This window comes from Trichoderma atroviride, chromosome 6 (genome assembly GCF_020647795.1).
Source record: "Trichoderma atroviride chromosome 6, complete sequence".
NCBI lineage: Eukaryota > Fungi > Ascomycota > Sordariomycetes > Hypocreales > Hypocreaceae > Trichoderma > Trichoderma atroviride.
This window is the reverse complement of record NC_089405.1, coordinates 3,292,757-3,318,981: the sequence shown is the minus strand read 5'-3', so window position 1 is coordinate 3,318,981 and position 26,225 is coordinate 3,292,757. Positions and strand designations below refer to the sequence as shown.

At 51.0% G+C, this 26,225-nt stretch overlaps 10 protein-coding genes across 10 annotated transcripts; 4 read left to right on the top strand and 6 right to left on the bottom strand.

The window, feature by feature from the left end:
* Positions 1–2,430: 2,430 nt before the first annotated feature.
* TrAtP1_011722 (uncharacterized protein) lies at positions 2,431–3,431 on the bottom strand (the record flags this gene model as incomplete). Its single annotated transcript, XM_014083215.2, has 2 exons — positions 2,431–3,118; positions 3,196–3,431. 2 exons carry the CDS (start codon positions 3,429–3,431, stop codon positions 2,431–2,433), a joined length of 924 nt encoding a protein of 307 aa, XP_013938690.2.
* Positions 3,432–3,626: 195 nt separating this feature from the next.
* TrAtP1_011721 (uncharacterized protein) lies at positions 3,627–5,219 on the bottom strand. Its single transcript, XM_014084806.2, has 3 exons — positions 4,885–5,219; positions 4,248–4,777; positions 3,627–4,173 (listed from the first exon to the last, which is right to left on the bottom strand). The coding sequence occupies exons 1-3, from the start codon at positions 5,079–5,081 to the stop codon at positions 3,794–3,796; spliced, it is 1,107 nt and encodes a 368-aa protein (XP_013940281.2). The 5' UTR covers positions 5,082–5,219; the 3' UTR covers positions 3,627–3,793.
* Positions 5,220–5,420: 201 nt separating this feature from the next.
* TrAtP1_011720 (uncharacterized protein) lies at positions 5,421–7,364 on the bottom strand. The gene is made up of 2 exons (XM_014084805.2): positions 7,165–7,364; positions 5,421–7,104 (listed from the first exon to the last, which is right to left on the bottom strand). Exons 1-2 carry the CDS (start codon positions 7,255–7,257, stop codon positions 5,686–5,688), a joined length of 1,512 nt encoding a protein of 503 aa, XP_013940280.2. The 5' UTR covers positions 7,258–7,364; the 3' UTR covers positions 5,421–5,685.
* A 154-nt stretch (positions 7,365–7,518) lies between these two features.
* On the top strand, positions 7,519–9,333 carry TrAtP1_011719 (uncharacterized protein). Its single transcript, XM_014084804.2, has 4 exons — positions 7,519–7,705; positions 7,790–8,830; positions 8,891–9,094; positions 9,155–9,333. Exons 1-3 carry the CDS (start codon positions 7,597–7,599, stop codon positions 8,947–8,949), a joined length of 1,209 nt encoding a protein of 402 aa, XP_013940279.1. The 5' UTR covers positions 7,519–7,596; the 3' UTR covers positions 8,950–9,094; positions 9,155–9,333.
* Positions 9,334–16,804: 7,471 nt separating this feature from the next.
* Positions 16,805–18,172, top strand: TrAtP1_011718 (uncharacterized protein; the record flags this gene model as incomplete). Its single annotated transcript, XM_014084802.2, has 4 exons — positions 16,805–17,167; positions 17,429–17,704; positions 17,795–18,011; positions 18,081–18,172. 4 exons carry the CDS (start codon positions 16,805–16,807, stop codon positions 18,170–18,172), a joined length of 948 nt encoding a protein of 315 aa, XP_013940277.2.
* A 145-nt stretch (positions 18,173–18,317) lies between these two features.
* Positions 18,318–18,817, top strand: TrAtP1_011717 (uncharacterized protein; the record flags this gene model as incomplete). The annotated part of the gene is made up of 2 exons (XM_066115230.1): positions 18,318–18,671; positions 18,734–18,817. 2 exons carry the CDS (start codon positions 18,318–18,320, stop codon positions 18,815–18,817), a joined length of 438 nt encoding a protein of 145 aa, XP_065971328.1.
* Positions 18,818–19,896: 1,079 nt separating this feature from the next.
* On the bottom strand, positions 19,897–21,587 carry TrAtP1_011716 (uncharacterized protein; the record flags this gene model as incomplete). Its single annotated transcript, XM_066115229.1, has 3 exons — positions 19,897–20,388; positions 20,448–21,392; positions 21,510–21,587. 3 exons carry the CDS (start codon positions 21,585–21,587, stop codon positions 19,897–19,899), a joined length of 1,515 nt encoding a protein of 504 aa, XP_065971327.1.
* Positions 21,588–21,625: 38 nt separating this feature from the next.
* TrAtP1_011715 (uncharacterized protein) lies at positions 21,626–22,641 on the bottom strand. The gene is made up of 2 exons (XM_014084800.2): positions 22,286–22,641; positions 21,626–22,172 (listed from the first exon to the last, which is right to left on the bottom strand). The coding sequence occupies exons 1-2, from the start codon at positions 22,547–22,549 to the stop codon at positions 22,062–22,064; spliced, it is 375 nt and encodes a 124-aa protein (XP_013940275.1). The 5' UTR covers positions 22,550–22,641; the 3' UTR covers positions 21,626–22,061.
* A 385-nt stretch (positions 22,642–23,026) lies between these two features.
* On the top strand, positions 23,027–24,378 carry TrAtP1_011714 (uncharacterized protein; the record flags this gene model as incomplete). Its single annotated transcript, XM_014084799.3, has 3 exons — positions 23,027–23,098; positions 23,158–23,582; positions 23,637–24,378. 3 exons carry the CDS (start codon positions 23,027–23,029, stop codon positions 24,376–24,378), a joined length of 1,239 nt encoding a protein of 412 aa, XP_013940274.2.
* A 451-nt stretch (positions 24,379–24,829) lies between these two features.
* On the bottom strand, positions 24,830–25,973 carry TrAtP1_011713 (uncharacterized protein; the record flags this gene model as incomplete). Its single annotated transcript, XM_014084798.2, has 2 exons — positions 24,830–25,727; positions 25,804–25,973. 2 exons carry the CDS (start codon positions 25,971–25,973, stop codon positions 24,830–24,832), a joined length of 1,068 nt encoding a protein of 355 aa, XP_013940273.2.
* Positions 25,974–26,225: the final 252 nt, after the last annotated feature.

Below are 26,225 nucleotides of genomic sequence, written 5' to 3'. Positions count from 1 at the left end.
GCACTTGCCCTGCCGGACGAGCTGCTGCCAGTGCATGTACTTGAAGTGTGCAGCGTACCGGTACAAGTAATACGGCCAGTACCTCTGTAATGCGCTGCAGCCAGCCCCGGCAGGAAGTAACCAGCCAGCCAGATGGTCCGTGTGGGTGGGGCCATCCATCAGGCAGCCAATGGGCGGCCGCTGATTCGATGGATCCCAGGCGCTTTTTCGCTGGGCAAGTACCGCTGCTACGCCGTATGCGGCCTATTGCTCTGCCTTTGGACTGCGCGGGCGGTACGGAGTACATGCAGCAGCACCTCTGCACAGGCAATGCTTCCAGTGCGTCTTGCGCGGCGATGGGTACTCGGGACTTGCGGAGACTACCAGTGGCTCCCGACCAGGCTCCCTCAGCCCCGGAGGCTCCCTGTCGCGTCCAGTACTCGGTACCTTGGCCGCTTGGAGACTGCGCCGTACCGGTACTTTATATCCGTGGCCCGAATTAGATTGAGACTCTTGTGCATGATGGAGTGCATCCAGGCGGGCTCGCTCAGGGCCTTTTGGCTCGCTGGGCGGACGATCCGGTGCGCTCAGAAGCTCCTCTTTTTCGCTGCGTCTGCCTCTCGCTCTCGGGGCCGATGCAGTGCTCCCACCGGAGGCACCGATCCCGACAGCACAGCGCGAAGAGGCAGAGGCAGAGGCAGAGGCAGCGCACAGCACGGAGGGGCGTGGCAGCCTGTAGCCAGATATCATCAATTACTCACGGCCGCATTACGTCAGTACACATATATTGATCACTCTCTACCTCTGGCCAGCATCCATCGCTGTTAGTTTTTTTTTCCTTTGCGGCGTTTGCAATGGCGCCCTAGACGGCAATGGAGGTACAAGCACAGTTGCCCACCATGCAAGTGACACGCCCCACTGCAGACGACATCCGGCCGGCCTGGCCTGGCCTGGCTCTAGCAGTCTCTTCCAATTGCCTGCGCTGAGCTAAGCCGCTTGTTTGCTCGCAGCCTCCCGCTATTTTTATGCCCGAGGTTATCGCTAGCAGGTTAATTTTGCAAATGGAAGAGATTTATGTGGGCTGCGTTGGTGAGAAGGCGACTGACTATTGCATTAGCTTCCTCTTAGTTTTCACAGCGCATCACATGCATCGTGATTTCCGCCTCTCATCAATATCTCATATCCAATATTGTCAAATAGGCACAAGATGATTGAATATGGTTCATAGCTAGCAGCTTCTTATACGACAGCTGGAGAGAAGAGAAGAAAAACACATCATGCGAGTCAAGGAGCTGGCTAGGGCAATAGGGGCGGCACAGCAATCCAGATGCTGATCCGAGCGACACAATACCGAATTTCCGGAAGCACGTCGGTCGTGTGTCGAGTCAGCCGTCAAATCCTTCGGTATTCGAAAAGAAAAGCCCATCAGCAAGGGGCGCTTTTCCGCTATAAAACAGGACATGGAAAAAGACACGGAAAATCATTGTCGCGCCCGCAGATAATTAATCACAAATGCCCGTCATTCGATTTAACCTGGCATTTATTCCCAGCAGTACCGACATCGTACTGCGCACACTCCTGCTCTCTCATGCTCATACAGGCCAATATGCTCCGGCTAGTCTGCTGCCGCTGACCACGCTGCGCCCATAATCTCCTCCCTCCTCAGCTAGAGAGACAAATCTGATATGAGTGGTTGCACCGACAAGGGTCAGACCCATGGTGGGCAGCTACCGAGCCAATCAGGCGTCGATGAAGTTGAACGGCCGTGTCCACAGCCCGTAGCTGGCGCAGCAGCCTCATGCAGAAGGATCATTTCGATGAGACATGCTGGCTAATGAGGAAAAGAAAAGGTGATGAATACCATGTAATAAATGACAGTTGTAAAGCAGAATAAGAGCTTGCTAAAGCGGTAGCACTCGGTTCGTGCGACTGTAAATACAGTCATGGTGCCAGTTGCAGCGCATGGGCCTAAATCCACGTACTACCTACTTGATGGCATCTATATTACTCCCTACTACACCAAATGCACCAGAGCAATTAAAGGAGGCCTCGTGTCTCGTGAATGCGGCTTTTGCACGCGCCTTGCCTGTTTCTTTCATTGTTCCGAGCCCAGATTACCGAACCCGCGATCTGCGACTTTGAGGCGCAAGATGAAAAAAATCCCCCACTGCCATTGTGCCGTCATCACCCCCACCATCAAGCCTTGAGCCTCCTTCGAGGCGCAAGCGAAGCGCAAATCATGCTTGGATCATGGTTCAGGGAATCCCCGGCGATGAATGATCATCAGGCACCTCCACGTTTCCATGCAATGTGTACGTCAATGGCTTCTCCAATATCAGCTGCTGTCAAAAAGGATGCCAGATAGTCCAAAATCCACGCAACCCAAAATCTATACTTTAAACCATCAACGCCCAGCTCAAAGAAGCTCCGGAAAACCTCCCATTGGCTCTATCATGCTTCCTTTGCCGCCAGCCGTCTCTTCTTCTTCAGCAGCTTCTCCACCTCGCCAGCTCCGCGTGTCCGGAGACTCAGTTCTTTGATCATGTCTCCCCATCGAATATTGCCTCTGCATGATGGGCATTCGCAGCTGTTTGGTAGAATGGCCTCGGGGTCGTCATCGCTAGCCAAAGCACGCTTGCTCCAGCAGTCGAGGTGCCCCATTGCCTCGCAGCCATCATTGGGGCACATTGCGTATAAAGCTTGGTCAGGCTCCATTTCCTCGTGGCAGTGGATGCATTTGCCCTGTCTTTCGAATGATACCACATTATGTGCCTTTTCGATGTACTCCTTCATCGGCCAGTAATCCAGAGGCAAAGAGTGAATCCCCCATGATGTCGTCGAAAGGTCGGCGGCAGATGGACCAAAGTCGCTGAATATCTCCAGTCCGGCTCGAACAGCCGTCTTGCTTGTTTCTACCCGGTCTATCCAGGCTTCGTGAGCGTCTTTGCTAAAGAAGTGCACGTTCAATGGCCATCTTGCGAAGCTTGGTACGCTAGTAAGGAGGTGGATATTAGGAATAATAGAGTCAAGAGAATGCGGTGATCGTGCTGGCATGCCATTCTTTTTCCGCCGCGTAGCCACTGTAATGCGATCTTCTTTTGGTATATGGAGCGTAAGGTGCGGGTTGTTCAACGCCCATCTTGTAAACTGAGTATCAGTATCTGAGGCAACCCCAGGAGATGCAGGGTAAGGTTATCCGGCGTTGCAAAAACCTACTCAAACTTCAAGGCTGCTACCGAGCTCGGGAATCCAGTGACAAGCACAATCATCTCCCAGGGCCGCAGACTCTCGCGCGATGTCCGCACCGCACCGCCTTTGGCCTCACCATTGTGTTGTTTGAGCCGCCTTGGTGGATTTGGCGTGGATCCCACGTATATCGATTTGCTTCTCACCGTGGAGCGCAAAACGTAAACAGCATACAGAGCAGGCAGAGGCTTGGCCAGACTTGACATGCCTATTCCTTTGTTACTATATGAGATTCAGAACGATTTCTCGATAAGCACCGATTTCGGGTATGTCATGTCTGTGTAGGGTAAAAGATGTTGATAAACGCGGTCCCAAGTGTTTGTTTTAGCAATGGCTGAATGACGATGACTAAGCACAATTGTTCCCGACATAAGAGGTACTACTACTCAAGATGAGCGAGCTTTTGATATCTCAGAACATTGGAATTTAGTATGTAAATGCTAAGAAATTTAAACTCAAATATTCGTAGCTACCTAGATATAATTAAAATTAGGCACGCTTTGATTGCATCAGTATAGATACAGAATGCAGTACGTAAATGTACCCCAAGGGTGCTCCCATATCCTCTCTAGACCTTGGGAACTTCATTTTCCTTTTGAACACGGTAATCATCCGATTTCAGACCCTTCAAATTATACCAAACCTTATCAACTGCTGGCATAAGCTGGCTTGCTATGCTGCAATCGTGCCGAGTTGCACGGCCGCGAGAATCAAGGGAACCCCAGGCTGGCGTTTCAAACCCCTGGAAATCTAACTTAACCTGCTTGATGCTTCGTTGAACATGCTGGCCATGTATGAGGCGGTCCGATTGTTTGATGAGCGCGCCGAGAAGCATACACGTGCAAGCTAAGTCGCAGCCTATGCTGCTGTTGAGCAGGCCGTTCCGGAATTCGTCTACGGCGTGCATCATTTTCTGCAGCGAGCTTGTTCTCTTCTCCTCAAAGGCATCTGTACCATAAGTTAGCTCTAATCCTCACAATATACCTACTAGGTAGGTAGGTATGCTATGGCAATATACCTACCTAATACTACTGACGGCAGCGGCAAACACAAAGTTTCCAGCGGACCTTGGCTTCCTTTCAATGCTAGTTCCGTCATCTTTTCGAATATGGAGGCGTTCGAAAAGACCCATGACACGAAGATCCAAATCATAGACGGTGGACAGTGGCTTCTTGGCAAGGAAGGGGCGAGCTTCTCTATCCAAATACGGGCAAAAACTTCGGTTATTTCCTGACACTTGTAATAGTCGACAAGGATAGAGAAATGTGCCAGTGTCTCTAGGTCAACCTTCTGCGGCACCTTCCTATGATGACCGTGGATAATATTCATCAGGAGGAGAAACGCCTCTGTATTCCACTCCGTTGCTGTGATTTGATGGCGCGGTTGCGATTCTGAATTGGTTGTGTAACTATTTTCTAATCTGGCAATTTTCCTAGGCCGCTCAATGAGAACAGTGCTCTCTTTCCAGCCTCCAGATAGCATCGTACCAAAGACAGGCGACGCGAGACTCAAGTGCCGCGAAGAAAGCAAAAATTGCACATCTTCGGTTTCGCTAGTTTCATTCATTCATCAGTATAAAGCTCAATTGCAAGTAACTACTCATTCGATATCGATTTCACAAGGCCATTGCCGTCATAAGCAATTGGTTGGACTACTTACTCGTGCGCATTGGGTTCGTCCACGCTAGCCGTAGGCGCGTTAGACTTGGGCCTAGATTCAGACTCGTCGCTTCCTTCAGCTGATTTTCGGGGTTTGGCAAATATCAGTGAGCGCCAGCTGAGATCCAATTGATTTGGGCATCGGAGGGTCAGCAGCACGTCGCCAAGGGGATCCAGGTCGAAACACTGTTTTTGCATACTGTGGTTGATTTGTACAAGGATTTAGAGGCTCCGAATTCTAAAGAGAAATGACACCTTTCCAATATAAGATTGTACGTATCCTTTTTTGCATTGATCAGTAAAAGAAGCAAAGCGCGATTCGACGATAAAGAAATCGGAGGTTTAATGATGAAAGCGCGCTCAGAGGGTAGACACTAAGCCACTTTTGACAGAGACGCGGATCTTACTATGGGCACGATTTTGATGGTCACAAAGTAGAACTGCGACACTTGACACTTTCTACGATAGCATATCACAAACAGGTAGAGTATATGGAGTTGTATAAATAAATAAATAAAAATTTTTTTTTTTTTTTTAAAAAAAAAACAGATGCACAAAATCTCCTCTGAATAGCTAAGGGTCCTGAGGAGAGTCAAGGTCCAGATCAACGTAGAAGAAAAAAAAAAACTTTGCTTACGGCTAGCAGCCAGCATATGCCTTATAGGTAGACAGCATTTTCCCAATACGTAGCTAGATAATTGTCAAGAATATGTATTCCGAACAATTTGTCCCTTTCATCCCGAATTGTATTCCGCGCAAACCCCCCAATGATTAAATATGTAAACCTTTAAAAATGTAAAACTTATAGCAGACCCTGCTTCTGTAAATCGTAGTAGACCTTTTCCGGCATGACATTTCCCTCGCCATCCTCCATCTGCACGACGCTGCCGTCATCAATCTTGCCCCTCCTCTTTTCCTTCTGGATCTTCTCCCACAATCTCATCGCCTCGTCAATACCCGTGATGTCCCTGAATAAGCTGGTGTTGGCAATGCCCAGACACTTCAGACCATATACGTGGCGTGCCTCGTTGAAATGCTTGTCAAAGGCACGCCTGCCCATGTAGACGAAATTTCCACAAATCTCACAGGGGAATTCCACACCCAATCCATGTAATCGATACAGCCAAAAGGGAATGGGTTTTCCATCCCATGCCAAGGGGAGTTTGAGAGGATTGTAAATCTTTTCCTCGCCGTCTTCCCCTTCGCCGTCGGCCTCTTCTGTTGGCTCATGTCGGGTCTCAGTCACGTTGAGGAGGTTCTCTAGCTCCTGCTGGCGTTCTCTTTCTGTCATGCCCTGTTTACGCTCAACGTTGACACGAGTATCGCTTCGCTCAGTGCTCATGGCGCCGGCCAATCGTTTGACCCTAAATTCGCGTTCTGCCACGGCTCGCTCCTTTAGCCTGGTCGCAGAAACGGTCCCTTTACCAGATCTATTTGCTTCTGGTTTAGACTCTTCTTGCCGTCGGCTTCGCTGCTCGGCAGCCTTGATGTGCTTTCGTCCCGTGAGATGGTTCTTGTAGACGTTTTCGTTGCTGAATTCTTTCTCGCAGTCGTCGCACCATATAGCATCTCCCGTTCGCTGTTTGGCTGGATTCGACGCTCCCTGCTCTAGACTCCATCCCTCTACTTCGTCCTTGGTCCAAACCTCTTCGAATTCCTGGTCGAAAGTCTGCATAATCTTGTCCACGTTCTCCAGAGGTCGAGTTCGTCTCATGAATGACTCAAGATAGCCACTCAGATCACCAACATATTGGAAATATTGATCTGTCAGCTTCTCGTTTCGCTTAACGCCTGCGAAGCCAGGGGCAAAGTTGTCAAACAGCTCCAGATACTGCAGATACGTCAAACGTTTTACGTTTGGCAGATTTAAAAAGGCTTCGTGGCAGGTATTCAGATCAAAGAATCTTCCATAAGCCTCTTCTCCGGAGAAAAGAGAGTCGACAATGGACGGCAATGGTTCTGATGGATCGCCATGTCTTGATAACTTGTACCGCTGCTCGGAGTTCTCTGCTTGCTCGTTGGGGTATCTTGCGTGATGGTCTCGAACATCCTTCCACTGGCGATAAAACTCTTCGAAGGGGTCTCCACTGCCAATCTGCTGGATCTCTTGTGCCCTGTTGCCGGATTCGTCTTTGTAGATGTTGAGTAGGTTTTGGGACTGTGCTTGGATCTGGTCTAATAGCTGTGCGACTTCGTGATCGCGATTGAGTCTATCGCGGATCTGCACCGGGATACATCATTAGCAATGTAAGAAATGAAGGAGCGGGTTGGGAGAACTCACATGCTTGGGGTCCTCACGGATGCGATCTGCGATGCCCTGTTCGAGGCGCTCCAGGTCCTCGTGAATGTATCTCTGTTCTTCTAACACCAACATTTTGTATCCGACCGACGCTTAGAGAGATAAGCGATAAGAAAGAGAAGAAGCAGGCGCAATATCAAGAGGAAATCGCTTCCAATCAAGATATCAGACAGTTGGGTTGGTAGCGTTTGATGACTCCATAAAAAAACACCAGAGCTGGTCGCGTTTTGGAGAGCTGGGGCAAAAGTGGCTTATCAGTATTGCCGGAGTATTGCCGCCGCTAGAATCGTTATCGATCGAGCCAAAGTTTTAGAGCCCAGATTCCCCAACTGCTAACCTGACTTCATCCCAAAGCTGCCGACAGGACCAGCGACATATCGTATCCTTCTCCCCAAAATTACACACATCTGCATCATGGCTGAAGGCGCTGGAGGAATTGACCGCAAGGCGGATGAGAGGATGGAGTTTTCCACCTCCAAAGAGGTGACGGTGCATCCGACCTTTGAGGCAATGTCGCTGAAAGGTAACTGACCTACTGCTACTGCTACTGCCAGCATTGCGGGCATTGTATCGCCCATTTGAAATCGCGCTGACGAGAAACCCCCAGAGAACCTCCTTCGCGGCATTTACGCTTACGGTTACGAATCACCATCCGCCGTTCAGTCGCGAGCCATTGTCCAGATCTGCAAAGGACGCGACACCATCGCACAGGCCCAGTCTGGTACCGGAAAAACGGCCACCTTCTCGATCAGCATGCTGCAAGTTATTGACACGGCCGTGCGCGAGACTCAGGCCCTTGTTCTGTCCCCCACTCGAGAATTGGCTACCCAGATCCAGTCGGTTGTCATGGCTTTGGGCGATTACATGAATGTGCAATGCCACGCTTGTATCGGAGGCACAAATGTTGGAGAGGATATTCGAAAATTGGATTACGGCCAGCACATTGTATCAGGCACACCAGGACGAGTTGCGGATATGATTCGACGACGCCATCTCAGAACGAGGCACATCAAGATGCTGATTCTGGATGAAGCAGACGAGCTCCTCAACAAGGGATTCCGAGAGCAGATCTACGATGTCTACCGTTACCTACCACCCGCGACCCAGGTCGTGGTCGTCAGTGCCACCCTGCCCTACGATGTGCTCGACATGACCACCAAATTCATGACCGATCCCGTCCGAATTCTTGTCAAGCGTGACGAACTTACGCTCGAAGGTTTGAAACAATACTTTATCGCTGTGGAGAAGGAAGACTGGAAATTCGACACGTTGTGCGATCTTTATGATACGCTCACTATTACCCAAGCCGTCATCTTCTGCAACACTCGCCGGAAGGTTGACTGGCTCACAGACAAGATGCGCGAGGCGAATTTTACTGTTAGCTCCATGCATGGTGATATGCCGCAAAAGGAGCGTGATAGCATTATGCAAGATTTCCGACAGGGTAACAGCCGAGTGCTCATTTCGACAGATGTTTGGGCACGTGGCATCGACGTTCAGCAAGTCAGTCTGGTCATCAACTACGACTTACCAAGCAACCGAGAGAACTACATCCACCGAATTGGTCGTAGCGGACGATTTGGTCGCAAGGGTGTTGCCATCAACTTTGTGACTACAGAGGACGTTCGCATCCTCCGAGACATTGAGTGTACGTTCCAGAAGCTCCCCACATATTCCATTTGACAGGCAACTAACATGCATGATTCAGTGTACTACTCAACTCAAATTGACGAGATGCCGATGAACGTCGCAGATCTCATCGCGTAATCCACCCTCCTTCTCGCATGGAAAAGATGCATAAGGGAAAAGTATAACTGCGGGCGCAACATAATTGGGGCGAAATGCAGAGCCGAGGACCAGGGGCAGGCCCGGCTCTTTAATTGTGGAGGAAAGGGGTAGCAAGTTTAATCAGGTGAGCAACATTCCTCCTCGTGACATTTTGCTGATTTCGCTAATAATATTGAGTGCGCAGATTGGTATTCTTTTTTTTTTTCTTTTTGGGAACCGAGTCGTGTTTGGATGATGGCTATGGATCTCATTCGGAGTATATGCTGCAATTATCGCCAAGTAACAGATGTATCCATTAATAAAAGCTCAAAAGAAACACGCCACATTGGTGACTCCTTGAATCAGACATGGTTGCACTCGTAGTATTCTCATCGCAGTCTGTGTGTGTCTCGACTCTGTATAATGGCTGTTAATGCCTTGAACAGAAATTAGCAACATCTTGCTGATGCCCTTGCCAAGGGATATATCGTCAGTTGCCTTGGATGAGTCGCCTCCCCGTAAAAGGGGCATTGAGACAATGAGATGTAGGAGTTGAATTCTTTGGGCGATGTTTAAACATGAGGTATGATTGGCTAATATAATGGTTTATACTCTGTATAGCCACAAGTGTTGCATTAGATGGTTCACTGCTCACTGATGAATACAGATGTTAGAAATTTTGCACGAATGTCGTGAATGCGCAAATCCACATTGTTGACGGAGGATATTTATCGATATATGTCTGTCTCTTCTATGAAGAGGCGGCAAATTATGCTATCCAGTTTATCGATAGATACAGCCTGACATCTTCCCGAATGCTGTGAAAGAAGGGACAAATGGCCCCTAAATAACTAAGGAATTCGGGGACTTCGGGAACTTTGGGGATAAAGGGGGTTAATGTGAAATTGCTAGGGAATCAAGTGACTATCTATCATAGTTGACGGCAGCTGGCAGTGTTCAAAATGTTGTGAAAATTATTGAAGTCATTCGATGCACACCACATGCAGTAATCGTGTGGCGGCAGATAAAAAAAAAACCGCAAAAAAAAGGGCAGAATAGGTAAATATAAAGTCGCTAACAGCCAATCAAGTGAGTGACCTTATCAGTCACAGTTGAAGGCCTCGGACAGAGTTAAGAATGCAGTGAAAACTGATGCGTAGAATGTGGGCTCCGGCAAAGTTGGAAAGGCTGTCGTAGCTGATGACCTTGGGGAGGGTTAAAAATGCTGTGAATGAGCGTCCCTTTAGTGTATTCAAAGAATCCTAGAAAAATGAGATTATTCCAGGGGAGATTCAGGAACCAGACAAGGACGTACATGACGCGGAGTGTACAGATGTTATATCATTTTCCGTGATTAATTGTAGCAGGCAAGAAGCGGCGTTGCGTTGTTTGAAGCTCAAATCCAGCCAAGAGCACTACCGAATCATGAGTTTGTTGAAGTCTACATGGCACTTCAAATGCGTTATTGACGCATCGGCATCATTCAATCGGCATATTCAGCGGTGACATATCCAGTGACATCCCATCCTCGTATGCAATCAGCGCACCCTTTAAATAGAACCCAAAGGCTATGTTACCCAAAAATAGAAAAAAAAAAAAATACGGGTTGCTACCTATTTAAACCACTGCCAATGAATTATCAAAGAAGCTCAATTTCCTTGCCATTCTCGGCAGCGGTCCAGATTAACGACCTTCTGGCATCATCATAAGCAGCCATCAGTTGCTGTCCTCTCTCCAAATATCCCATTTTGGAGATTGGTGTTTATATCATATCAAATCTTGTTTTTGATCTCCGCGAAATGAAAGATTGCGATTAGAACCACGGGAGAAGGAGGAAGAAGACGCTCCCTTGTATGGTAGGAGATTGCCTGTACGTCATCAAGATATAGATTTAGATAGGGCTCTGATGAGAGTTCCGCTGTACTTGAGATGTGATGTAGAACTACTGGGTATCGCTCTTGAATCTGAGATCTATTTATAGCAATACTATTGTGTTCTTGTTCTTTCGAATGTTGATGAATAATCTCGTCATCATCGGTGCCATGGACGTTTAATTGTCATGTCGCTTCGACACAAAGCGGGCGCATCACCAATATTAGCAGGTAGGATCTCGGCTGAAAGGCAAAAGATGGGTGTATCTGAAGTCATCCATGAAGAATTGCTACTATAAGCTTGAGATCGGTTTAAATAAGCATCCTTTTTTAGCATTCCATGTCAAGAGAGCCTTGATCTTAGTGGTGTTATCTATATGTATGCTGCGCAGAGGAGATGTGATTATGTCAATACACGTACTTACCAGCACAATTAGACACAACTCATTTCCCTGCTGCACACCCAACCAACATAATTAATCTCCAAAAGTTCGATTTATACTCGTCGCTTATAACAAGCTTCATAAAACTGCCCTCGCGTACAACGTGGCAGGCGATATTTCGCAAATTCGGGATCAACTCCCGGGTAGCGAGAATTCACAGTCACAAGACACGGGCGCATGCACCAACAACAGCTCATTACGGCACTTCTGATGCCAATCTTAATTAATCAACCGCGATATTGCAAGAGGTGGCACAGCATGTGATCACACGGCATGCTTTCAATTGTCTCAAAAAAATAAAAAAAAAATAAAAATAAAAACCAGATGGCTTGTGAGTGATGGGCGCCCATCTCGGGATTTTGTACGGCGCGTACAGCGCGAATGGAAGCAATCGTAGTGCTACACCCTCATTTCGTAGAGTCGCAAGGTACGAATTGAACTGAAACATACTGGTGAACATCAAATGCTGCATGGTAGCATTGCTACAGTACACCATTCTCGTTGCGTCGCACTGACTAACACGCAGTAGGCATCTACCCGCGTGTAACGTCATTTTAAATGACGACTGCGACTCTACCGCGTATCCTTCCTGGTTTGAGCCTCACTTTTTTCGAGAAGAGCATGGTGCGCGCTATATCGCACAGGCCCCGAGTTTATTCGCTACCATGGCCGGTTTGCTGGGTCCCGAGGGCGGCAGACGGTAACTTTTGCCGCTCTAGATCACCCCCAAGCTTGCCTCGTGGGAAAGGGCTGAGAGATGAGTCTTGATTTGCGCGAGGTACGTACTGTACTTGTTGCATCGTGTTAGTTGAAGCACCGCTCTCTGCATGTTGGCTTGAAGACATTTCCCCTGTGTAAGTACGTACTCATTGTAGTAGGTAGCCATCTATTGCGCGAATATAGCTACTAGCAATTGCACGGAGTAGATTATGCCAAGCCCGTACTCTCTCGCAGTCGCCCAAATCCTGCAGAGAAGCGAGTGACCAATGAAGAGCATCTGCCACTTCAAGCTTTACCGAGTGGAATGCCCACCCTGCGGAGCTGCCCTGACAAAGAACGGATACCGAGATTTGTTTCGCCGGGTGGGTAAGGCAAGCCCCTCTCCTTACGGGGACTCGGGATGGCTCGCCGTCGCAATGTACTTGTATAGTGTATACACAGGTCCATAGACACGTGAAAGTGGAAATAGGGAAAAAGGCAGAGAACGAGAGCAACAGCACCAAAGAGGCAGGGAAATGCCCTCCCCCTGGGCTAGACGTTTGAAGGAGACGGGACGCAGCGCTGCCAAAACGCTTGACAGGTCAACTTTTTGCAGTGATTGGCATGAGATGGGCCGTCCAGCGTAGCACGCTGGCACTGCTGTAACAGGAGCATCAATCTATCTGCACGGAGTTCCAGAAAGTCTCTGTGGTGTCGCTTCCGCGGAATTAGAGCCAGTCCCGGTGCAGGAGCTCATGTATGCCTGCTCGCTTCATGTCTGTCGCCCAACATCGAGTTTAAGCATCGGCGAATTTGCTCATGTGGGCCGTGAGGTCGCATTCTGGTTCATCTGCATATATTAAACGTTTCCATCCACGGAGCGGGCTCCGGGTTGCTGGGAGAAGAAGCCGGCCATGTACCCACGTAGTACTCTGTACTGTATGGGAGGAAGCAGAAGAGGTCGCTTCGTTGCTTTTGCTTGTTTCGGCCTAGGTGGCCTGTGGCTCTTGTAGTTTAATATCCGCGGTCCTGCTAGTACCAGTCGAGTATGGTAAGCACAGGTTCGCTCGGTGTGATGCTCCGCCATGGCTCTTTTCGGCCTGGGCTGTGGGAGAGAGTCCGAACTGCGACAGGGCTGGTCTGGGTGCCTGTTTGCTCGTTCTGAAGAGCCATGGCCAGGCGGCTGAGCATGAGGCTGACGATGGCCATGATGTCGATGGTAGCAGGAGTAGTCAATACTCAAAACTCATCACCAGAGTCCAATGGATATGAAGAGGAAAGCTGCAATGCCGGACCGGCGACTAAAACAAGCATGTCTTGTTTGTAACATGGCATCATTTCCCGGGATGGTCTTCCTGGATTAGGCAGGGCCCATATTTGACGCTGTGGATATTGGGCAGCCCATCACAGCTCAAGGGTATCAAACAATGGCCAAGAAGTGAAGTTGCACCGGCGAAGCAACTGCAGAGAGCCTCTTGCAATGCCGCGCAATCAATTGACTGCCATCTCTGCCCCGGTTTCCTGTTTTCTCACTGCTCAATCGAGTCAATTAAGCGCGGAGACGTTACAGTGATGGTTCGATGTTTCTGCGTTTTGAAACGGCAGCGTATCGTGACAGGTCGCTCTGGCAAATATCAAGGCTGATCGGGAAAACTTCTCTGTCGCCCAAAGCCACCCAGCCTGTCGAGATTGAGAAGCCCTTGCCCTGGGCACTCTTGTATCAGTATCGCCATCCACTGGCCGGGGGTAAACAACTTGTACTAGTAGTAGCATATTGGTGCTAGAGTGACCAAGTGCAAAGCGGGTGGCATGATCCAACGTCGATTGCCTGACAGCAAAGAAGCAGCAGCAGCAGCAGCACAAAAGGCCCCCAATATCGCGCGTGTGCCACAGCATGGATGAGCCGCACCAAGGCAGGCCAAATTATCAAGTGATGAGATGAGGATCGCAGACAGGCAGCAGCCAAAGACAGCCTAGCCCGAGGAAAATAAAATGACGATTACGACGGTACCTGCGGTAGCCCAGCCCGGGCCGTGTACCTGTGCGATTCCGAGGTCACTGCCGCGCCGCCGCGGGTTGCTGCACGGTCCCTGGGCGGTTCCCTGTGGGCGGCGCGCGTGCAGTGGGCGACGACAGCCGGTACCAGGAGCATACCTGGGCGGTACGTCGTCGGAGACAAGGTACGAGCACACGCGCGTGGTAACATCGCACTTCCGGAATGTACATCCGTACCTGCAGCGTCCGAGGCAGGGATGCGAATTACTCGGTCTTGTGTGTTTTTTTTTTTTTTTTTTTTTTTTTGTGCAATTCCCTCGTTGATTCTCTCTCTTTACTCTACAAGTACTCTTCTTCTTGTGGTCTTGTGTCAGTGTTTGGGGGCTCCAAAACTGGTCGCCGGCCGAGGGACAGATGGAGAAGACAGACGAAAAGAGATGAGATGAACACTTCCCTGTATGGCATGGCTGACATTGGACGAATTGGTACAGAGCTGCAGCAGCATCTCAGGGCACCTGCAGCGCTGTATCAGCACGTGCAGACCTGAAGTGCTGCTTCCATTGACTTCCATGCTCTGCTTTGCGATGCTCAGCTCAGCCTAGTGCATGTCTGCAGTGCTGTAAGTGCGTGCATCAGTGCCAGTGCTTTTTCTACATCTTCCGCTTCCAGGCAAAAGGTGCATCGCAGCTGATCGCCAGGCCATCGCCAATCGGCACCACGACCGCCCGTCGAAAGGGCTAGAAGCTGCGACCTGGCGCTTGGTCTAGAGGGGCGCTTGGACTGCACCGCCCAGAGTCCCAGAATCCCAGAATCCCAGAGTCCCAGAGCCCCAGCATCCCAGAATCTCTCCAAGCGCTGGGACCGTCCAGAGCAAAGGCCATCTCGCCACGCTCTCCGGGCAGCCTGAACCTACAAGTATCTGCAGTATGCCATGGTGGCCCCTTGGCACTGGCCCTCTTCTCCTCGTCCCATCGCATCGCATCCCGGTCAGCCAAACCAATCAAAGAGCCACTGCTGAAGGAACAAACCCTCCCCGCTGGTCTGCATTGGGGCGGACCGAGTCCCCAGCCGCTTGGAAGCGCGAGAAGGGGTCCGAGTCTGCCCAAGTGGCGTCCGGGATGCTCGACCCCTGGCCGGCGTGTCTTTTTGGTCTTTGGGGGAGCCACCCAACGTTGCCCGCACCGCTGGCTCTTCTCTCCACGCCGAGAGGCCACTAAACAAGTGGCTACGGGTCAAAGACTCAGGGAGCACGAGCACGTCCCGGGGCCTGTGACGATGGCTGCTGCACACTGCTGAGGGGAGAGCGGCATTGAGCTCTTTGGCTCTGTATGCATTACTGACCACCGTGGTGTGTAGTACATGCTAACAAGCCCCATAAGCTGCAGGTGCTTGCACGGGCATCTTACTGTACTGCGGATGAGAGAAGACGAGACTGATGCGGTTCGCGTTACGTTATGCTGGCAGATAAGGCTCTTGGACTGCGTGCAGCTCAGCGGGCTAACCAGAGCTCGGGTGCTGCTAGCGACCTGTAGCGTCAGACCTTGCACGTCCTGGTGCCATTAGGCGCCCTGTCGACTCGAGTGGCGACGGTAGCCACAGCGGTGCTTCTTTATACGGACGAGGTTGCGGATATCGCAAATCGGGATGCTAGCCGCGACGTGCTAAAAGAGGCCCCGGTAGCGCGCACTGGCGGAATGGAGCTCGTCGCTCGTCCTGCAGTAGGTGCCTTGCCGCAATCAGTGGGTGGCGCTCCAACACGGATGCCAAAGCTGCTGTTACAGGCCAAGTGGTGTTTCTGGTGTGCTGCAGTGATAACATACCTGGCTCATTCTTACTACAGACATGCTGCACTTGTCAAGTCACACACAGCCTCCTCCACCGGATCGTGGCGGCAGCACCAATGAATGATAGCTCTGGCTGCTAACGCTCCAACGCCAGGCACAGTGCCGCTATTAGCTGCTAGCTCAGCCTGCCCCTGTCGCTGTAGCCCGGACGCCGACTCGTCGTACCTGGCAGCTGGTAACCGCTATTGGGGCCAATCTGGGATTCATGGGATGCTGGTCTGGTCGCTCTTTTTTTTTTTTTTTCGCACCCCCGCCGCTCTCCTTGCAATTTGTAGCCGATGCGATGGGCGGGTTCGTTCCCTTCCAGTTCCGGCTCTTTGGCAGCTCGAGTCGGGGGTTCTTGGGTTCTGACTTCTGGGCGGCGACAGTTCCCTAAAATTACCAGGCCGGGGGGTGTAGAATAGGTAGTGCGTGTAGGTGCTGGGCTGTTGAGCTACGGAGCTTATGTACAGTAGAGCAGCGGGAAACAAAAATCTTGTGCTTGGGATCGATATTGGCATTTCTTCTCTTCTCTTCTCGTCCTCGGCTGTTACCTTGACCCTCGTGCGTTGCTGTTTCTGCCGGACACTGATTCTCTCTCTTGTCCATCACTTTTCTCTTCTTGATTTCTGCACTTTCTCACGCTCAGCTCACCTTGTTCCGTTGATTCGCAGCTCCAGCAGCTGTCAAGTACCAAGTACCTTGCCTGCCTTGCACGAGATACCCTTTTAGCCATCCAACCACATTTTGCCTGTCCTCATCCTCATCCTCATCCTCCTCGTCTTGCCTCCAGTCATTGTATCGGTCCATCTTTCTGCGGCTGCCCGTATCGGGGCTTCTTGTTTGGCATTCGAAACCCGAATACATCGGATCCGGTGTCCGTCATCGTCGATTCCTCTCTATATCGAATCACACACGCAGATACACGCAAAAAGAGAGAAGCAAGCTCTACCATATCCGCCCACGAGCAAGACTCTGCCACCACCATCCTTCACTCAAGCCTCTCCCGGCATAATCAGCAACCATGGGTCTCTTCTCCCGTAAACAAAAGTCCCCTCGAGAGTCGGGCATCCTCGAGTCTCAGTCCACCACCAGCTTCGGGTCTTCCACATTCCGAGGCCTGACCAACAACCGCGTGTCCGCTGGCAGCATGTTGACGCCCAATACGCCTCTATCGCCGCTGCCCTCCCTCAAAATACCCAAGCTGGACCTGCCCCGACCTCCGGATCCAGCGCTGGACCCGGCCGGCTACCTGCGAAGCTTGGGTGCAATCCGAGACAGGGCCAAGGTCCTGTTAGAAAAGGCCGAAGACAACGAGCTGGTCCATTTCGATGTTGATATGAACAAGTTCCCTAACGTGGTGACTTTTGTTTCAGGGCTTATCAAGGTACGTTTGCTTGCTTGCTGAGAGATGGAAACCTTGGGGCGGTGGATATGCTATTTGGCTGGCATATAGTCAAGCTGGGCTCGAATTGTTTCTCTTGCTCTGCGCTCTTCACCCTCGTGCAAGACAGTGGACTGTTCAAGACAGTCTTTTCGTTGATTCGCTTGCCTCTAAACTTGCCTTTCCATTGGATTACGCTACTCATCATCTCCTCATCTGTATATCTCGGGCGAATTTAGACTAACAAGACATGCCTCTATACAGCGAGACCACGAGGCTCCTTTCCAGGACATTCCCAGCCATGGTCGCTATCAACATTTCTGCATGGGCGGCCGAGACCGGATCGCCGAGCTTCTGGGGAGCTGGCCTGACAGCGTCGACACCACAGAGCGCTGCCGCCGCCTTGTCGACCTCTTCTTCATCAGCGTACTGCTGGATGCCGGTGCTGGAACTACGTGGACCTATAAGAGCGCTGACAATGGCAAAAGCTATAGGCGCTCTGAGGGTATTGCAATCGCCAGCTTAGAAATGTTCAAATCGGTAGGTTTTAACCCGACAAGCCTGGAATGCTTTTTTTTTTTTTTTTTTTTTTGGAAAAAAAGACTTGATTTCTAACTCGGCATCATCTAGGGAATATTTTCCGCAAGCCCAACCAACAAACATCAAGTTGACAAGACTGCATTGGGAGCCCTTTCGGTAGCTAAGATTGCCTCGGGCATGCAGTCTGACCCTGACAACGAAATTGTTGGCTTGGAGGGCCGAACCGAGGTTTTGGTCAAGCTGTCAGAAGCTCTTGCAGAGCACCCAGAGTACTTTGGCGCTGATGGCCGCCCTGGCAACCTGGTTGGTGAGTAACCGTCTTAATCTTCGCCTTTACATTCCCAACGTCGGTGTGCCATTCTAACCATATTTACAGACTATTTGCTGTCACATCCCGCAACACAAATGTCATCGATCCTCATCGTCCCCCCTACCAGTCCTGTGGACCATTCTAATGGAAAGCCTTGAATCCATCTGGCCCTATCGAACAGCAATCAACGGCGTCCACCTTGGAGATGCCTGGACCTGTGAAGCCTTGCCCACCTCCGGGCCTAATTCGTGGGAATCCATCCTGCCGTTTCATAAGCTGACGCAGTGGCTTGCATATTCCCTCATGCAGCCCATGCAATCCCTGCTAAACATGTACTTTTCCGGAGCAGAGCTATTGACTGGCCTGGCCGAGTACCGCAATGGCGGCCTCTTTGTCGATCTCGGCGTTTTGACCCTTAAGGAGGTTGACATGGCCCGCGGATTGGCCAACTACAGCGAATACTGCAAGACGTCTGGCCTCAAGGTGATTGAAGTGGCTCCCATGTTCCCGACTTCGGATGATGTCATTGTGGAATGGCGCGGCTTGACCATTGCTCTGCTGGATAAGCTTTGCGAGGAGATTAACCTGGCGCTGGAGTCGGAGCTGGATGGCCACGAGATAACCATGGCACAGCTAATGGAAGCTGGCAGCTGGAAGGTAAGGAGAACACTCAACACACTCAACACACGTGGAAGAAAATCAACTAATTATATCAATAGGGAGGTCGTGAGATTGCCGAGATTAATCGGCCAAACACAAAAGAGCCGCCGATTTTAATCGAGAGCGACGGAACCGTATTCTAATAACAGTCGCGGCAGCGGGTGTTCTTCTCTTCTCACTCACCCCGTTTTATTGACCGAAAAACTACTATTTAACTGCTCACCAAAATTTCACCCTCCTTTTTTTTTTCTTTCCTTTTTTCCGATTTATATATGGGATGGCACGCACTGATTTTTGTTTTTTTGGGCCTGTTCTTTGTTTGTTTTGCGATGCGGAAATGATGAGCAAATCTATTGGTGGTTCCTATTTTTGTTTCTTTTGTGTTTCCAATCTCCAATTGATTGCGATTTGGTAGATACTTACTAGCGGAAAATCGTACAAGAACAGAAAAAAATGGAAAAAGGAAAAAAAGAGGTTTGGGACCTGTGTTGGAAAAGAAAAGAAAGCAAAAGGAGAGAGAGACAGACACACAGAGAGATATTATGGGATATTTGCTTTTTCTTGGTGCTACTATGGCGGAGGAAAAATAAAATAAAATCATAACGGGCCTTGCATTGCTTTGCCCGTTTTTTTTCTTCTTTCTATTATCTGGCGTTTTCTTCTTCTTTCTTTTTTTAGACGTGCTGTTTTAATATGGTGCTGGGGTTTTTGTTTTTAGGTCATTGATCCTTTTCAAGCTCCGGCAACTGGGCTGAAGGATTGAACCCCCCTCCCCCTTTTCTTTCTAGATATGGTAGATTGACTGACACTTTGAATAGTAATAGTTTTGTTTTATAAGTTTTTTAATTTGTCGAGAGTGTTTCTTTTGAAATGCTTTGGTCTATTTGCGAAAAGAGTTGTTTTTCCCACTCCGCCCCCTATTACCTATTGTACAATATCTCAGCTCTGTTTTGAAGATTTTTCTTTTCCTCCCCTATCCCCGTTATTTGATGCCGTCTTTTTTATCCCATCTTCGCCTCGCTCGATACGTTCTACGTATGTACCTAGTATATACTGTTACACTGGCGAGTTTTATAGATAGTACATGTACAAGAAAGGGTTGACCCCCCAAAAAAAAAGAACCTCTCCTCCCAACAGCGCTTTTGACTGCTGCCATGTTGTAAGTTCTTTCATCTTTTCCTCTTTCCAAATCTATGTGGCTGCTTTTTTTTCTTTTTTCTTTTTATTTCTTGCTCTTGTATTTCAGCTCAAATTGCTCTCGCTCTTGCTGCTTCCGCATATCCTCCAGCTTGCGAATCATCTCCCTGCGCTTCCTCTCGGCCTTTTCCTGCTCCGTGCCAGAGTACGTGCCGGTGTAGTTGGACACGGACTCGGAAACGCCCTTTTTCATGTCGTCGAGGCTGGTGGTGAGTCGCTCCCGGAGGCCGGTGAGGCCGGGGGCCTCGGAGCGGGGCGCCTCGTACTGCATCTTCTTCTGGGGGGCGGCGGCGCTGGGGGCCTCGTCGACGGGGTCGGTGGGTAGGCCGAGGGAGCGGCGGACGGAGGAGATGTTGAGGATGAGGGCGGTGAGGAGGGTGGAGCCGCCGAGGGCGACGGTCATGAGGTTGACGGCGGCGGAGAGGAAGGTGGTGCCGACGAAGCCGACGGTGCCAAAGATGTACATCATGGGCTTGAGCATCTTTCGCTGCTGCTGGGGGGTGTGCTTTGCGTTGATCTTTGGGATTTGGGTCAGTACTGGCATGTAGAGATGGGGCGTGACGAATTTCAACTTACCAGAAGAGCACCCATCATGAAGGCGGTGCCGGCAGCAGGAAGAATAAAGTAGGGGTCAGTGGCGGAAAGATCGGTGAACCACAGGAAGCCGGCAGACTCCAGCGAAGGCACGGGGATGTGCACCATGCCGCTGACAATGCGGAAGAGGCCAAACGTAAAGGGGATCTGCGCAAGTGACCACATGATGCCCCAGTTGCTGACGCCGTACTCGGACCGCAGCATCTTGTTCAGCACCTGGCCGCGCTGGCGCTTCTCCATGTCGCCCTCCTGGAAGCCCTGCTGGACGAGCTTCATGGCCTCGTTGGATCGAGGGTCCTTTCTCATCCGCTGCATGATGGCGTTGAACTTGAGACTCTGGATCTGAGGGTAGAACATGAGGGTTCGCAGCAGGACGGCCGTGGCCATGATGGAGGCGCCCCAGCCCAGGCCAGACCACACGTGGACGTGCTCCAGGGTCCATTGCATGACGGACGTGAAGCCCCAGCCGTAGTCCAGTCCAATCGCGTGCAGGTAGCCGAGATCCTCGGGCATGTTGAGGATGTCCTGGCCGTTGATGAGGGCCGAAATCGAGGAGAGGTCGACATCGGAGGCGGCGACGGCGGGTTCGGTCGCAGAGGCAGACACAGCGGCGGCAGCATCAGCGGGAGCAGCAGAGGTTGCGGCAGAAGCCTGTTCTACGGATGCCTGAGTAGCAACGGCATCGCTGGCAGTCTCTGGTGTTGTTGTTGCTGTTGTCGTCGTCGTAGCAGAGTCGTCCTTTTTGCTTCCCCCACCCCAACCCCACAGAGACAGCGATCTTGAAGACGAGACTCCTCCGAGCACAATTGGCGCGGCGGCGGCGTATCGAGTGCGGAATGGCGATGAGGCAGTCGTCAATCTGGCGTTTGTGTTTCGCAGCGAGGTTCCAAACTGGCGGCCATGGCTGAGTTGTCGATTGGAAAGATTCTGCTTTTCGGTTATTAGTCGCAAGACACTCCAAAAAAAAAAAAAGTTGTATATATAAAGGAAAATTTGCGCCAATAAATAGGCCGTCTTTTTTTAAAAGGTAAGTTGTTTTCTTACCGTTAATCGACTTGTTTGTGCTTGCCTCCAGGCTCCCGGAGAAGGGAAGGAGCGCGCAATCCCTCTGCTTGGAAGCATTGCGACTGGATTGTGGTTCGGGATGAATGAAGTCTGGATATCAAATTGTTGCGCTTCTGACGGGGCCCTTGTCTGGGTGAAATTTTGGGAGCGGCGGATAAATGTCGGATCTACCCCACGGCGGGTGTGCTGATCTGCGTGCTGCGAGAAGGCAAAGAGGATGAGATGAGACAAGATGAGATGATGACAGCGTTACTTGGTTTGAATAGAGAAGAGTGATTGTATTTACGTGGCCATCATAGTAACGGGATGAATTGGTGGTTTCAACGACGTAGTTGGCAGTCTTTTGTGTAAATTGCTGGTTCATTTTGCAGCGATATTATTGCCTGAGTAGCTTTATAGCGCTACCCGCTGCTAAGCTGATAGTCTGAAAGTGCAAAGATGGATGTCGCAGTCTTTATAATGCATCTGCACGTGTATTTAGACATGATTGATTCATATACATGGTTTCTTCTTTAATAAATGCTCCTTTTCTCATTCCAAGCTTGCAATATCCTCTAGTGAAGGTCCAGGTCGCTCTCGTCGCTCGCGGACTTCAATACCGGGGCCAATGGCGTGAGCTCGTCTTCGAGATAGAGGGAAGACCTATGATGCATCCAAACAGATTAGCCTGCCAATTCCGTCAAGAATTCGAATGTATTTTGATTGTAAGCTTGAAAATGGGAGAAGAAACTAGAGTCTCCAGCCGCACAACTGACCTTTGTGCCGCCCCATCCTAGTCTGAATGCGAATTCATGAGCAAACAGCTCGCCAAATCCCAGCATCATGCCGTTGATAAATGGCAGCACCAAGTTGATGGCCGCGCTCCGTATCAGCGACCAGGCTGTCGGCGGATTGTACAGGATGACGGGCGAGTTTGATGACGATGGTGACGATTCGTTGCCTGGGGAGTACTGCTCGCTGTCCGACCGCATGGTGACGCCAGAGTCGGCCAGATGGGCGCTGAGATCGTCGGTCGACATCGTGACGGCTTGTCCAGATGGAATCTGCTGATGCCCGCGGGTCGGAATTGATGCTGGACAAGGCGCTCGCAAGCTATGATGCACCTCCGTCTACCTACTTGGAGTAAAGCCGATACGGAGCAGATGCTCGGCAATCGAAGGAAGCTGACATAATGCGTCGTCGGGGTCGGTGGATCGCTATTCCGGTGGGGTCAAGCGTCAAGCACCCGCTACTTTTAGGTGCCGCGCCGAAAGTGCAAAGCGTGTGGGACAGCTTGCATGACGAAAGTGAGCCGCTGCCTTGCTTTGGTAATCGCATCAAACGGCTATCAAAGGACCAGGTTATCTTCCATTTTACTGCATCGATAGCACGTATTTGCACGAAAAAGGACAAGAAAAGGACTGGCAGCTGCAGTTTCAGCTCCATTCCTCAGCTCAATCACACATCTCGTTTATTTTCAGCCCTGTTTACGACCCCTCACATAGCTTCTCACCACCATGGCGGAAGTTCCAGACCGTGATGAGATGGTACGGAACTTTGTTACCATGAGTGGCGCCTCAGAAGAGCTGGTCAGTATAACCATGGCCCTGGTGGACTTGTCACCTCCAACTCTGACTGATTGATGCAGGCCGTTCAGTACCTTGAATCAAACGGCTGGGATATGCTGGCCGCCTGCAACTCCTACTTCCACGACGAGGATGAGCGAAACGACGAACGACGCAGGCAACAGGCCGAGGAGGGCACGCTCGAGCAGTACAGCGGCCCACGCACCTTGGACGGTCGCCCTGCCCCTCAAGAAGACTTCTCCAGTGCGGCGTCTCGGAAATCGAAGCAGCCAAAGAAGAAGGGAATTGCCACGTTGGGATCACTGGGAGGCTCAGCTGCTCACCACGACGACGATGACGAGGACGACGACTACGACGATGACGATGAAGACGATGGACGGGGCAATCTGTTTGCCGGCGGCGAAAAGTCTGGACTTGCGGTTCAGGATCCCACATCAGAAGGTGGCTCAAGGAAGATCATCAGTGACATATTGGCCAAGGCCAAGGCGTGAGTAGCGTGGATGCTGTCTGTTGGGTGTAACAATTTTCTAATGCTTTGCAGCAACTCACGTCAGTCAGATGCCAACCCCGAAGCCGGCCCTTCTCGCCAGACTCATTTCCGCGGTACCGGCGTAACACTTGGAGGAGATGGCGTGGAGAGCCGAAGCATCCCCGATGCTCGCGGTGCTGAGCAGAGACCTGCGGGACCCCCAGTGGAACGAGTGCTTCACATCTGGCACGATGGATTCAGCATCGACGATGGCGAGCTTCGTCGTTTTGATGACCCTCAAAACGAGGCCGATCTTCAGCTGATCCGCTCTGGTCGGGCTCCTCTACATCTGATGAACGTCCAGCACGACCAGTCCGTCGATGTCAAACTCCACCAACACGATAGCCCATACAAACAGCCGCCGAAGCAGTACAAGCCCTTTTCCAGTGCTGGCCATCGCCTTGGCAGCCCAGTCCCTGGCGCCACAGCTGCGCCATCCTCGACCCAAACCGCTGCTCCCTCTGGAGCTTCCTCGTCGTCTGCTGCTCCCGCGCCAACCATTGACGATTCACAACCGACAATCATGATCAGAATCCAGATGCCCGACGGATCTAGGCTGCCTGCCCGTTTCAACACCACGCATACGGTGGGCGATGTATACGGCTTTGTTCAGGGCGCCTCAGTAGAGACTCGTGATCGAGCCTGGGTCCTGGCTACAACTTTCCCCAACAAGGAGCACACAGATAAGGCTCTTGTTTTGGGTGAGATGGCCGAGTTCAAAAAGGGTGGAACGGCTGTTGTTAAGTGGGCATAGACAAGAGGTGACGGAGATGTGGGTTAGGCATTGAGCTAAAGGGAACAAAGGGATGCATTGCTTTTAAGTCAAGTTTGGTAAAACTCACGTATAGATGAGTTAGAGACCGGTAAAAAGGTCATTTTTAAGACAGGAATCACAGTTACGCCTAGGTCTTCCTTGGTTCTCGCGTACTAAGCAAGCTAACATAATTGGCAGACAGTATGCAAAAGTAATCAACTGTTGACGTGCTCGTTTTATACTACAGACTGTTTCTAAAATATGTACAAAAAATCAAAACACCGAGAAAAGGATCAGGGACCAGAGTAGGTGTAATTATAAACACTGCTATTACCATTGAGAAGATTTACCAAGGTATTAATTGTTCCGAAACGCCTCGTTAAACACAGCCTGCTTCATATAATCATTAAGGATTTCTCTTCTCCTCCCATCTGTTTATGCTCCCAACCCCTTAAGCTGGTGGCGCCTGCGCAGCGGCAGTGGGCACGGCTGCTGGAGCGTCCAGAAATTTGAAATGCTCAATGGCAATCTGGCAATTTAGCATGGCAGCGTTGAATCGTGCCTCGCCGGGGGGCAGCACCACCATGAGGTAGGTGTTTGTGGTGAACTTGAGGATGAAGAGGCTGAAGCGCAGGCCGGCCTTGTGCTCCATGCGGATGAACTGCTCGGCGTTGCGCGGCGTGCCAGTGTAGCGCGATATGCTCTGCTTGAAGTGCTTCATGATGTTGGACATGCGCTCCTGGCGGTCTTCTGTGGGGTTGTTGCGGCCTTCGGGAGAGGTCCACGATGAGACGGCAAGGAAGGACGTGCGTTCGAAGAGGAGCAGCTCCTCGGCCTCGATGGCCACGCCGAGGTTGGCGAGGTTGTGCTCAATGACGGCGAGGTTGGGGACAAGGTCGTGGATGATGGACGCCCAGGCCTTGTACAGGCTCTGGTCCCAGATGGACGTGGCAAAGGGCGTCAGGTCGACGTTGCTAATGTCCATGCCGACCGAGTTGACGTACTCGGCCGTCTTCTGGCGCACGAGCCGCACGCGCTCGTCGTAGACGGTCTCGCGGGAGTTTGGCACGACGAGATCCATCTTGTGGACGAGGATGTACATCTTTGCGGCGGGGGAGTACTGCAGCAGGGCGGAGAGGATGGAGACGTAGGTGGCCAGGTCGCGGTCGACGTCGCGCGACTCAATGTCGAAGACGTAGATGAGCACACCGACGTTTGAGAAGACGTGGACGCGCTGCTGGGAGAGGTAGTTTTCCATAAAGGCCTCTTGGCCGCCGCAGTCCCAGAGGTTGAGGGTGAGGTTGCCGAGGAACTTGACGTGGGAGAGGTCGATGTCGATGGTGGCGCCTCTGTGAGTGAGAGAATGAGTATGAAGCAAACAAAAAGCGAAAGACAAAAAAAGGAGAGAGAGACAAGGCAACTCACAATCTTCGAGTGTCGCGCGCGATGTAGTTGCTGAAGATGATGCTGCGCATGCTCGACTTGCCGGACCCGGACTTGCCCATGAGGAGGACCTTCTTCTTCTTAGGCTTCTTGACCTCGTTCCGGACATCAGAGCCGGCGTCTGGCGGAGGGGGCTCGCCAAATGAAGCCATGGCGAGAGCTGGTGGTGAAGTGGCAGCGTATAGAATGTGGTGTTGTGTGGTGTTGGAGGAAGTAAAAGAGGTCCAAGATGGTTGTCACAGAGAGGCTACGGGCGGTACATGCAAGGTACCTGCTAGCAGTGCGGGAGCCTCTTTAGTGGCCTGAGTACCTGTACCCGGCATGGGCACGTGCAATTGCTGGTGTAGCTCTCAGCTGTAATTAGGTGCGACATTGGCATTTCATTCGACTCTATCGCGCTTCTA